Here is a 13,723-nt window from a genome sequence, read left to right as displayed (position 1 = left end):
AAAAAAAAAAAAAAAAAAAAAAAAACCCCCCCCCCAATGTAATTTTAATGTAATGTTAAGGAGGTATTATGAAATGAGTATTAATGATTTTGTATTAAAAAAAGTAAATAAAAAAAAATTAGTAGTAATAAAAATTAATTAAAAATAAAAAAAAAAAAAATAAAATAATAAAAAAAAAAATTTAATAATAAAAAAATAACAAAAAAAAACAAAAAAACAAAAAAAAAAAAAAAAAAAAAAAAAAAAACAAAAAAAAAATAAAATAAATATTAAATAAAAAAAAATAATAATAAAAATTTTTAAATAATATATATAATAACAAAAAAATAAAAAAAAAAAACAAAAAAAAAAAAAAAAAATAAAAAAAAAATTTAAATTTAAACGTATAGTTATGTGTAAATGTATAAAAACACACAGACCATTTTTTTATTATATCTTTTTTTATTTTAATAATTGTCTGAATATGATTTTTTTATTTGTTTTAAAATAGTGTTTTGTTATCATATATTGTTGTTTTTTTAGTTTTTTAGGGTATGCTTTATATATTTGTAGGTTATCATTTCATGCATATTTTTTAATGTATTTAGTATTATGTGATCTTTTATTTTCCCAAAATTATTACTGTGTCCATTACCAATATTTTTTTTTATACAGTCTTGTTGTTTTAAAATTAATCAAATCTTTCAGGACAGCAAATAGCACATAGGCTGGGGTCCGGATGCTGCGATGTCCCCAAATGGTGGATGTGTGTTCCAGCCTCGGAAGCTTTTTTAAAGGCAACACTAAAATTAAAGTATGTTTTTTTAAAAGCAAATATAAGGGGAAAAGTGGAAAAGCCAGGTTTTTAAAAATTTTATGAATAGTAATGATTTTGAAAAAAAAGAGATTTTTGTTTTGTAAAAAGGGTAGTTTTTTTTTATACCTTAGAGATAGTTTTGGAAAATGTGTAATGCAAATTTTTTTTAATTAGTGGCTTACCATGTAGATTACTCTGGTATTTTTTTTAAGGGAAATTTACAGGTAATAGATTTTGTTTTTTGTTTCCCTTGTAAAAAGATACATTGAAATTTTTCTAATGCATGCCAAAAAAATTTTAAATTGTCTTTTATCCTGCTTGTGTATGCAAAATCACCGGGATGGTATTAAATTTTGTATATATATAATAACTATATAAATGTGAAAGCTTATTTGATTTTTTTTTTAACAAGTCTGTAAAAAATGGTACAGTGTCTTGCTTTTAGCTAAAATCAAGAATTTTATTTTGTACCATTTTGAATCATGGATATAAGACAATCTTTCTGCTTAAATTGTAAGTTTTTAAGAATTATTGAGTATAAGAAAAGTCACGTTTTGTATGATGGATCACAGCAGCACCCTTTTTTAGGAAAAGGTAATAAAAGGCTTCTAAAATTTTTTCAGTGTGGAAGGAAAAAACATTTTAAAAGTGAGTTAGATGAATAGAAGCTATAAGTTTGTACCGGGTTTTGGATAGGTCACTTGCCGACGAGCTTTTTCTTTTGTCAGAAAAAACCCATGGCAGATACAAGGTGGGGTAATCTCTAGTTGTGCATGGTAATAATTTGTTTTCGTATATCCCTTTTTTTGTTGTCAGTTAAACCATCTTTTTAGTTCTGGGAAATACAAACTAACAAAAAAAAATTAGCATATATTTAATATAATTTTGGCTCTCTTTTCGGGAAATGTTTGAAGAAATAATGAATAGGTTAGGAGTGGAAGGGCGCTAGAGCTATTGTTTTAGCACCTACATCATTGGACGCTATGACCTGCAGAAGACCATTTTTTTGTTTTGCCCACATTACAAAGGGTATAATAAAAGGTTGTCTTTTTTGTGAGCCCTTTAATAACTTTGATGCCAGAAAAGCATGTGTACCTGCCTGTCTATTAGTGTTTTGTTTTAATTATATATATTAAACATATTATTAAATCTACTATTTTATCTATTATCTATCTTCTATCTATCATTTTTCTCTCTCCTCTTCTTCCTCTCTCTCCTCCTCCTCTCTCTCTCTCTCTTCTCTCCTCTTCTCTTTTATATATATTATATAAAATATAATATATTATATATAATATAATATATAATATTTATATAACATATATATCTGTACATATAGATACTATATCACATAATTTTGTATATTATTGATATATATAACTAATTATTACATATTATATCTGTACTTATATTATTATTTATATTTATATAAATTATATGATAGTAGTTTTACACAGCACACACACACACACACAACCCCCACCCCACACACACAACACAACACACAACCACAACCACACCACACAACACACACACACACGCCCACACACACCCACACACACACAAAAACACACAAACACGCACAGTTTAAAATAAATATATATAATATATATTTATATTTAAAATATTTATTATATATATATTTTTATTATGCATGCATATATAAAATATAATATATATATATATATAATATATATATATATATAAAATATATATTAAAATGCATATTTTAAAAATATATATATATTAAATTTTAAAATTATATATATATATTATAATATATAATTTTCTATAAAATTTAAATACAGATAAATATACAATTACTATCATATAAAATATATACAAAATACTATTACATATATACATATATTTTTAAAAAAAAATACATTTTTACATATAACATATAACAATATACATAAAACATTTACTTATAAAATATAAATATATAATATTAAATATATAATATATATAATAATATATATATATATATATATATTATATATTAATACTTTAAAATACTTATAATAAGTTGTGATTATATTTGTTTCAAATTTGAATTAAATTTTTTTTCCCGTAAAATGTAGATATTTCTAACCCATTTACCATATCAACCTTTTTACCTACCTCTGCTCTTAAGATTAATATTTTGTGAGTATGTAATGTATGCAAATTACTGTTTCAGGTATTAAAGAAATGCAAAGCATTTACAGTGATCGCAAGTCACTCTTTTGTGTCTTTGCCGGATGGCCCCAAAAAGAGGCTGACAGACTTGGCAACCAGGGAAAAAATTTGCTATGTTTTTAATCATTGATTATTGAAGTTGCATTGCTGCAACCCTTGTTTTTTGGCTTCTTTAAAAACCCCAAAAAAATTGTAATATTAAGGCAGATAATGCTTACACCAGTTATTTTAGGACAGTAAACTCCAGTGTGATTTTTGGCTTGTCCAAAGTGATTGTTTTGTCCAGAAGCAAAATTGAGGTGGCTTAAAAATAAAATTTAAAATCTTTTCTTTCAAATATTCCGTCAAAAAAGGGAAGTTTTAAAAATGCTTTTCTGGTATATGCAGGTAGTATCAAAGTGTAGAAGGGAAAGCCAAACCCAAAAATGAGATAGTGGGATGTATTATATGATACTGATTGATTGATTAATTAATGAGGGGGGCAGGGGCGGAGGGAGGCAGCAGGCAGGCAGGAGGCAGGGAGGCAGCGGAGGCAGGAGGCAGGCAGGCAGGCAGGGAGGGAGGCAGGCAGGAGGAGGCAGGAGGCAGGCAGGGGGGCGGCAGGCAGGCAGGAGGCAGGGAGGGAATGCTAGAAAATAATAGTAACAAATGATAGATGAAAGGTGGGTCGATGAATGATGTAAAAATATTTATTCTTCAGTGTAGATATTTTTTATATCTTCTTTGCAAAATGCTTTGTAAGAAACGTTTTTTGCCTTCTGGTCCCAAAAACAAATAACAAAACAATAATAACATGTTTATTTTTGCATTTTTTTGTATTTTTGTTTTACTCCTTTTTTGTAATACACCCTGGCTGCCCCATTTGGGGGAGAAAATAGGGTCCCTTTGCATGGAAATTTTGTCCTCTCTGGGAAACACTCTTCCAGGCATGGCTCTGGGATTTTCCTTCCAGCCTGTTTACTGGTAAAATAATGCAAAAGCCTTTCCCCCTTTCCAAGGTCCACTGATTAATCTTCCTCCAAAAGTTCTGTGTACTTAGATAATTTCTGTTTCCCCGACTTAAGACAGATGAATGACAAGTCATTTTCCCTCCCTGGCCCCCCAGCCAAATTTTTTTATGATGGCCATTCCCCGTCAGCCAAATTTTTTCATGATTGAAGGTCATATCTCCTGGATCCAATTTTTAAAAAAGATAAATGAATAAAAAAAAGGGTTTTTGGAAAACGTAGATGATGCTTTTCTACAATATCATTAAAGATGAAGAAATTCTACAAAACAGTAACACAACTGTTGATTATAAGGGCATACTGAAATTAAAGGTTCCTCATGATATGACCTATGGATACTATCAGAAAATACAGGGGGAAAATAACAGTGCTGCATTTAAATAAAAAATAAAGTGTTTTAGACAAAGTAAGCTTGATTTAGTACACATTACTCCATTATAATTTGTGAATATAGTAGCAGAATATGTGTTCTCCATATGTGTTACCGATACTCAGTTCATATAAAACTTCATTAATTGTTGCTTTTGCAGAAAGCTTGTAAAGTGTTTCCTGAATCTAGTAAAGATGCTAAGTTTCATATAAGGTTTGGTGGTATAATCTGTGATACAGGAAGGGGTTGCTGTAAAAATATTGATAATTTGGGAAAGCATTACAGAATAGAATCTTGAATTCAGATTAATTTTTTTATGTTGAATATGTAATTTCTTATATGACCTTTTGTGGCGAACAGATACTTTTTTATTATGCCAGTATGACACTTCCCAAATTCCCATTAGGCACAGGACTACATGTTATGATGCTGTATTTGAGTTGTTCAGTCTGTTTGTATGTCAGTAGTTTCATAAAATTCAGATGTTAGTCATGTGAAAAAACAAACTATTTATAGCTTATTATATGATTAGAAATATAAGAAAGAAACTTCCTAACTGTCGTAAAAAAGCATTAATAACTTAAAATGATAATGATATTGCTCTTATAAAATAAGATTTTGCAAAGATGATGCTTCGGAAAAATTTAGGAAAAATTCATATGTTTTAATGACTCTGGAAGTTTGAGGAATGATTGAATGGGGCAGGGGTCTCCTTTATTTCAGATAGATTGTATCAGTGTGCTTTTGAAATCTTGCTTTGACAGAACTGAAGTAATGATCAGATAAATGATCTTTGGTTTGGAAAAGAATTAATCAGAATGAAGTTTAGCTAGATGTTCAAACAAAAGTTTTGCTGATTGTGACTTTCTGGTAAGAAGTGAGTGCAAATATGTGTAACTGAATCTAGATAATGAAGACTGACTTTCTTTTCAGCATACAAAGGCATTCTATTTTTTATGTTAAGAGGGTGAAGTATTTGGGTGTATAGTTAGTTGTTATTTAGGTTCTACAAAGTTCCTGTTAGCTTTTGATAATTATTCTCATTTTTGAGTTCTGTTATACTTATTTTATTTAAAAAAAGTAAAGTAGTAAGCTCAAATATAAAAGAAAGTTATAAACAAAGTTGGGTTAATAATAATGATCTTTTAACCCAATGACACTGGGAAAAAGCTGTGCTCATTTTAGATTATGTCTCATAGATGGCTCTGCATGTGCTTAGCCACAAAGGGGTCAGTTAGTAGACCTTGAATTCCTTAAATTCCTTCGAAATTTTTTTTTTTTTTTACTAATACTATCAATATCAATGGTGTTATTTTTATGATAGTCATTAAAATGATTATATTGTTATTGACATTGGTAACAGTAATATAAGATTCCATAAAATATTTTCAAAAATCAAGGAAAAGAGTAAACAGGTGAGACAGGTAGTATTCATAATTGGCTCATTGATGACAGGCGGAGCCATCTATGTGTAAACACAATAAATAAAATAAACTCACAGTGGGCATGGCTTTTATGTATGTCGGCTTGGATTAAAAGAAGAACCCCCTTTATTCTGAATTATTTTGCAAGTTGTGCACCCGTAGGATATTTTTAAATTTTTTAAATTTTTCAGGCTCCAGGGGGGTTTTACCCAGAAACGGAAAACCTTTGGAGGAAAAACTTGTGAGGACCTGATGGAGAAAAGTCCCAGCAACTTATTGATGAACTTTTTAAGCATAAGAAGAAAACAGGAAACACTTGCTTTTTATCTCTCCATACATACGTAAGGTTAAAAATGTAGTAATTTGACTTCTTGTTTTCAGAAATTGTCCAAATTGATGAAAATCAGTCAACTTTTTCGGTAATATTATTTGTGCCCTAAAGCAGTCAACCAAATCCCTTAAAAAAAATTTACTCAGATGCTTTATGCCTATATAAAGGAAAAAATTTAAAAACTCTAGCATTTTTAAATTATATAGTGACCGTTATACTTAGTATATAGAGAAAAAAAAAAGTAAAAGTCACCTATACATTTCCCTTTAGCCGTCAGAACTCTACCCTAAACTATTTCAAGGTTCCGTCTTAGTGAGTCATTTGTAATATGCCAAGTGCTGTCTCACCAAGCAAAAACACCATGAGAAGTTTGAATAGGGGCATTTTTCATGCTGACAAATTTGTCATTCAATATAAGAAAAATCCAACACTAAATAAAAATTTTTAGGTCTACCGCCACAGTTTATGAAAATTCTACCCACTTCTAAGGGTACCCCCATGGCCTGTGCATTATCAAAAGTTTTAAAAATTTCAGAAACTAGAGGAGTCATATAATGTAGTACAGTTTGGTATAAGTATGGTTCAGATTCATTGTTTTTCCTGTTAACTTTTGCATAGTGAATTTACCATAAAAATTTTTTTAGTTATTATATTAACTTAGCCAGGCCCAAATGCATGAGAATGGTTTTTGTGGTTTTTTTTGTGCATGGGACATATTGATATGTTCTGTGCCTGTATAGATGTGATTTGTAAATGTTGTTTTAATTAATATTATATATATATATAAATATATATATATATATATATATTATTTATTATATATAATATTATAAAAAAATTTTAAATAATATATATATAATATATATATATATATATTATATATATTATATTTTATATTATATTATATATATATATATTATTATTAATATATATATATATATATATATATATTATATATATATATTATATATTTTATATATATTCTAATATATATATATATATTTTATATATATATATATATTATATATATATATATATATAAAATATATATATATATATATATATATATATATAATATATATATATATATATATATATATATATATAAAATATAAAATATACAAAACATACATTTAAAAAAAACTCACATCTATACAGGCACAGACACATATCAATATGTCCACATGCATACAAACACACAAACACATTCTCATGCACTTGGGCCCTGGCTAAGTTAATATAATAACTAAAGAAAGTTTTATGGTAAATTCACTTTTGCAGAAGTTAACAGGTAACAATGAATCTGAACCCATACATTATACCAAACTGTACGTACATTATCATGATCTCCTCTAGGTTTCATGAAATTTTTAAACATTTATGATAATGCACAGGCCATGGGGGTAGCCTGTAGGAAATGGGTAGAAATTTTCATCAATCTGTGGCGGTAGACCTAAAAAATGTTTTTTTAGTGTTAGGATTTTCTTATTTTGAATGACACAATTGTCAGTCATGAATGAATGCCCACTATTCACAACTTCTCATGGTGTTTGCTGCTTGGTGAGACAGCACTTGGCATATTACAAATGACTCTACTAAAGATCAGGAACCTTGAAATAGTTTATGGTAGAGTTTCTGACTGGTTTGAAGGAAATGTATAGGGACATTTTACTGTTTTTCTCTATATACTACAGTATAAACGGTCACTATATAAGTTAAATGCTGGGATTTTTTAATTTTTTCTCTTTATATAGGCATAAAGCATCTGAGTCAAATATTCTTTTAAGGACTTTGGTGACTGCTTTATGAGCTACAAATAATGATTACGAATAAGTTGGAATTATCATCAATTAGGAACAATTTCTGAATACAAGAAGTCAAATTACGTACATTTTTTAACCTTAGTATGTATGGCAGTAGATAAGAAGCAAGTTTTTCCCCTGTTTTCTTCTCTTAATGCATTAAAAGTTCATCAATAAGTTGCTGGTACTTTTCCCCAATCAGGTTCCTCAAAAATGTTTCCTCCAAAGGTCTTCCTGTTTCTGGATAAAACCATCCGGGTAGCCTGAAACAATATTTAAAATTGAAAAATATCCTACGGGTGCACAACTTGCAAAATAATTCAGAATAATGGGGGTTCTTCTTTTAACCCAAACCCGACATACATAAAAGCCATGCCCACTGTGAGTTTATTTATTTATTGTGTTTACACATAGAGGGCTCCGCTTGTCATCAATGACCCAAATTATGAAATACTACTGTCTCACCTGTTTACTCTTTCCTTGATTTTTGAAAATATTTTATGGAATTTTTATATTACTGTTACCAATGTCAATAACAATATAATCATTTTAATGACTATCATAAAATAACACCATTGATATTGATAGATTAGTAAAAAAAAAAAAAAATTTCGAAGGAATTTAAGGAATTCAAGGTCTACTAACTGACCCTTTGTGGCTAAGCACATGCAGACCATCTATGAGACAAAATCTAAAAGAGCACAGCTTTTTCCCAGTTCATTGGGTTAAAAGATCATTATTATTAACCCAACTTTGTTTATAACTTTCTTTTATATTTGAGCTTACTACTTTACTTTTTTAAATAAAATAAGTATAACAGAACTCAAAAATGAGAATAATTATCAAAAGCTAACAGGAACTTTGTAGAACCTAAATAACAACTAACTATACACCCAAATACTTCACCCTCTTAACATAAAAAATAGAATGCCTTTGTATGCTGAAAGAAAGTCAGTTTTCTTTATCTAGATTCAGTTACACATATTTGCACTCACTTCTTACCAGAAAGTCACAATCAGCAAAACTTTTGTTTGAACATCTAGCTAAACTTCATTCTGATTAATTCTTTTCCAAACCAAAGATCATTTATCTGATCATTACTTCAGTTCTGTCAAAGCAAGATTTCAAAAGCACACTGATACAATCTATCTGAAAAAAAAGGGAGACCATTCCTGCCCCATTAAATCTTTCCCCAAACTTCCAGAGTCATTAAAACATATGAATTTTTCCTAAATTTTTCCGAAGCATCATCTTTGCAAAATCTTATTTTATAAACTAAAAGAGCAATAGTTATATCTTTAAACCATTTTAAGTTATTACTGTTTTTTTATGACAGTTAGGAAGTTCTTTCTTTTATCTTAATCATTAATAAAGCTATAAATAGTTTGTTTTTTCACATGACTAACATCTGAATTTTATGAAAATACTGACATACAAACAATACAAACAGACTGAACAATTCAAATACAGCATTATAAATGTAGTCCTGTGCTAATGTGAATTTGGGAAGTGTCTACTGGCATAATAAAAAATATCTGTTCACCACATAAAGGTCATTAATGAAATTACATAATTCAACATAAAAATTAATCTGAATTCAAGATTCTATTCTGTAATGCTTTCCCAAATTATCAATATTTTTACAGCAACCCCTTCCTGTATCACAGATTATCCAGCCAAACCTTATATGAAATACATCTTACTAGATTCAGGAAACACTTTACAAGCTTTCTGCAAAAGCAACAATAACTAAGTTTTATATGAACTGAGTATCCGTAACACATATGGAGAACACATATTCTGCTACTATATTCACAAATTATAATGGAGTAATGTGTACTAAATCAAGCTTTCTTTGTCTAAAACACTATTTTTTATTTAATGCAGCATTGTTATTTTCCCCCGTATTTTCTGGTAGTATCCATAGGTTTTATTTATGAGAACCTTTAATTTCAGTATGCCCTTATAATCAACAGTTGTGTTTTCTGTTTTTTAGAATTTCTTCATCTTTAAATGATATTGTAGAAAAGCATCATCTACAGTATTCCAAAACCTCTTTTTTTATTCATTTATCTTCTTAATAAATTGGATCCAGGAGATATGACCTTCACAACATGAAAAAAATTGGCTGACAGGAATGGGCCATCATAAGAAAATTTGGGTGAGGCCAGGAGAGGGGAATGACTTGTTTATGTCATACTGTCTCTAAGTGGCAGGTGACAGAAACTTATCATAAGTACACAGAACTCTTGGGGGAAAATTAGACTCAGTGGACACTTTGGAAGGGAAAGGCTATTGCATTATTTCTACCAGTAAACAGGCTGGAAGGTATAATCCCAGAGCCATGCCTGGAAGAGTGCTTCCAGAGAGGACACAATTTCCATGCTAAGGGCCCTATTTTTACCCCAATGACTGGCAGCACAGGGTGTATTACAGAAAAAGGAGTAAAACAAAATACTAAAAAATGACACAAATAACACAATGTACATTGTTATTGTTATTTGTTATTGACAACAGAAGGCAAAAAAACGTTTTTTACAAAGCATTTTGCAAAGAAAGATATAAAAAATATCTACACTGATTTGTAATAAATATATTACATCATTCTATCGACCCATCCTTTATCTATCTATTTGTTATCTATCTATCTTTCTAGCATTGCCTGCCTGCCTGCCTGCCTGCCTGCCTGCCTGCCTGCTGGGCCCGCCTGCCTGCCTGCCTGCTGCCTGCCCGCCTGCCTGCCTGCCTGCCTGCCCGCCTGCCCGCCTGCCTGCCTGCTTGCCTGCCTGCTTGCCTGCCTGCCTGCCTGCCTGCCTGCCTCCTCATTAATTAATCAACAAAACAGTATCTATATACATACATCCCCACATATCTCAGTTTTAGGTTTGGCTTATCACTCTACACTTGATACATACCTGTCACTATACCAGATAAGCATATTGAAAACTTCCCTTTATTTACAGGAAAATTTGAAAGAAAAAGTATCTTAAAGTCTTCATTCTTTAAGCCACCTACAATTTTGCTTCTGGACATGAACAAGTAGCACTTTGGACAAGACCAACAAATCACACTGGTAGTTTACTGTCCTATAATCAACTGGTGTAAGCATTATCATGCCTTAATATATACAATTTTTTGGCTTTTAAGGAAGCCTAAAGAACAAGGGTTTGCAGCAATAGCAACTATCAATAATCAATGAGTTCCAAAACATGAGCAAATTTTTTTCCTGGTGTGCACAAGTCTGTCAGCCTCTTCTTGGGCCATGCCGGCAAAGACACAATAGAGTGACTTTCGATCACTGTCCCAAAGCATTGCAGTTCTTGAATACCTGAAACAGGAATTTGCATTACATTACATACTCACATACATATCTAATCTTAAAAGCAGAGGTAGGTAACAAGGTTGATAGTGGTAAAATAGGTTAGAAATATCTACAGTTACAGGAGAAAAAATTAAAATCAATTGAAATCAAATATAATCACAACTTATATAAGTTTTATGTATATATGTATATATTAATATTATATATATATATATATATATATATATATATATAATATATATATATATATATGTATATATGTATATATGTAATATGTATATATGTATATATGTATATATGGATATATGTATATATGTGTATATATATATATAGATAATTTTATATATATAAAATAGATATATATAATATATATATATAGATAAAATTTTATGCATGCATATATATAAAATAATAAAATAAAATTATATATATATATATATATAATATTATTATATATATATATTATATATATAACTGTGCGTGTGTGTGTGTGTGGGTGTGTGTGTGTGTGTGTGGGGTTGTGGTGTGTGTGTGTGTGTTTTGTGTGTGTGTGTGTGTGTGTGTGTGTGTGTGTGTGTGTGTGTGTGTGTGTGTGTGTGTGTGTGCATGTGTATAAACTACATATACATATATATTTTAATATAAATATAAATAAATAGATATATAGATTATAGATATAGATATAGATATATAGATATAGTTATATATATACATATACATATACAGATATATGTGTATATAGATATCTATATGTACAGATATCTATGTGTATATATACATATATATATTATATATATATATTATATAAAATATTAAATATATATATATATATAAGAGAGAGAGAGAGAGAGAGAGAAGAGAGAGAGAGAGAGAGAGAGAGAGAGAGAGAGAGAGAGAGAGAGAGATAGATAGATAGATAGATAGATAGATAGATAGATAGATAGATAATTTAGATATATATGTATTAAATATATAATGATATTAAAACAAAACACTAATAGACAGTGCAGGACACATGCATTTCTGGCATCAACAGGTTATTGAAGGCTCACAAAAAAGACAACCTTTTATTATACCTTGTGAAAGGGTGTGGTCAACACAGAAACCAAGATGGTCTTCTAGCAGGTCATAGCGTCCAATGATGTAGAGTGCAAAAACAATAGCATCTAGCTGCCCTTTCCTACTCCTAACACATTCATTATTTCTTCAATGCATTCCTGAAAAGAGAGCCAAAATTAGTATTAAATAGTATGCATAATTCTTTTTCTGTTAGTTTGTATTTCTAGAACTAAACAGATGGTTGAACATGACAACAAAAAAAAGGTATATAAAAGAACACAAATTATTACCATCACAACTAGAGATTACCCTACCTTGTATCTGCCATGGCTTATTTTCTGACAAAAAATAAAAGCTCGTCGTGCAAGCTGATCCTGACCCAACACAAGGAATACAAGACTTATAGCTTCATATTCATCTAACTCCTTAATATGTTTTTTTCCTTCCACACTGAAAATATTCAGAAGCCTTATATTACCTTGTCCTAAATGGATGACTGCTGTGATCCATCATACAACACAGTGACTTTTCTTATAACATCAATAATAACTTAACATCTACAATTTAAGCAGAAAGATTGTACTATATATCCATGATTACAAAATGGGACAAAATAAAATTTTTGATTTCATGCTAACTGCAAGACACTGTACCATTTCTTACAGACTTGTTAAAAGAAAAATCAAATAGAGCTTTCACATTTATATAGCATTATTATATATATACTAGATATGAAGTACCATCCAGGTGATTTTGCATACACAAGCAGGATAACAAGACAATTAAATTTTTATGGCATGCATTAGAAAAATACAATGCTATCTTCTTACAAGGAAGACAAATAAACAAAATCTATTACCTGTAATATCACATTTTAAAAAAAATACCAGAGTAATCTACATGGTAAGCACTAATTACAAAATCATTTTGCATTACACATTTTCCAAATCTATTTTTCTCAAGATATAACAAAACTATCCCTTTTTACAAAAAAAAAATCTCTTTTTTATCAACATCATTAACTATTCATAAAGGGTTTAAATCCTGGCTTTTTCCCCATTTCTCTCTATATTGCATTTTAAAAAAACATACTTTAATTTCAGTGTTGCCTTTAACAAAGCTTCCGCAGGCTGGAACACACATCCAGCCATTGGAGACATGACGCACATCTCGGACCACAGCCCCTGATGTGCTATTTGCTGTCCTGAAAAGAGTTTGATTTAATTTTAAAACAACAATGACCTGTCATAAAAAATATATTGGTAATGTGACACAGTAATAATTTGGAATATATAAAAGATCACATAATACATAAAATACATTAAAAAATATGCATGAAATGATAACACTACATAGATATATACGCATACCATAAAACACTAAAAAAACAAAAAATAATGAAAACAAATCACTATTAAAAAAAAAAAAATTAAG

General features: G+C 29.4%; 1 protein-coding gene across 1 annotated transcript in view; it reads right to left on the bottom strand.

Moving 5' to 3' along the window:
- Positions 1–8,074, bottom strand: part of LOC119576934 (caspase-8-like) — a 67,538-nt gene extending 59,464 nt beyond the window's left edge. Inside the window, exons 1-2 of the mRNA XM_037924586.1 lie at positions 7,997–8,074; positions 7,443–7,559 (exon numbers count right to left, since the gene is read on the bottom strand). Coding sequence (XP_037780514.1) covers positions 7,443–7,484 — 42 coding nt within the window. The 5' untranslated portion in view covers positions 7,485–7,559; positions 7,997–8,074. The remainder of the gene's footprint in view (positions 1–7,442; positions 7,560–7,996) is intronic.
- Positions 8,075–13,723: the final 5,649 nt, after the last annotated feature.

The sequence above is a fragment of the Penaeus monodon genome, chromosome 9 (genome assembly GCF_015228065.2).
Source record: "Penaeus monodon isolate SGIC_2016 chromosome 9, NSTDA_Pmon_1, whole genome shotgun sequence".
Taxonomy (NCBI): domain Eukaryota; kingdom Metazoa; phylum Arthropoda; class Malacostraca; order Decapoda; family Penaeidae; genus Penaeus; species Penaeus monodon.
Note: the sequence above shows the minus strand (reverse complement) of the source record. Positions and strands in the feature narration are given on the sequence as shown.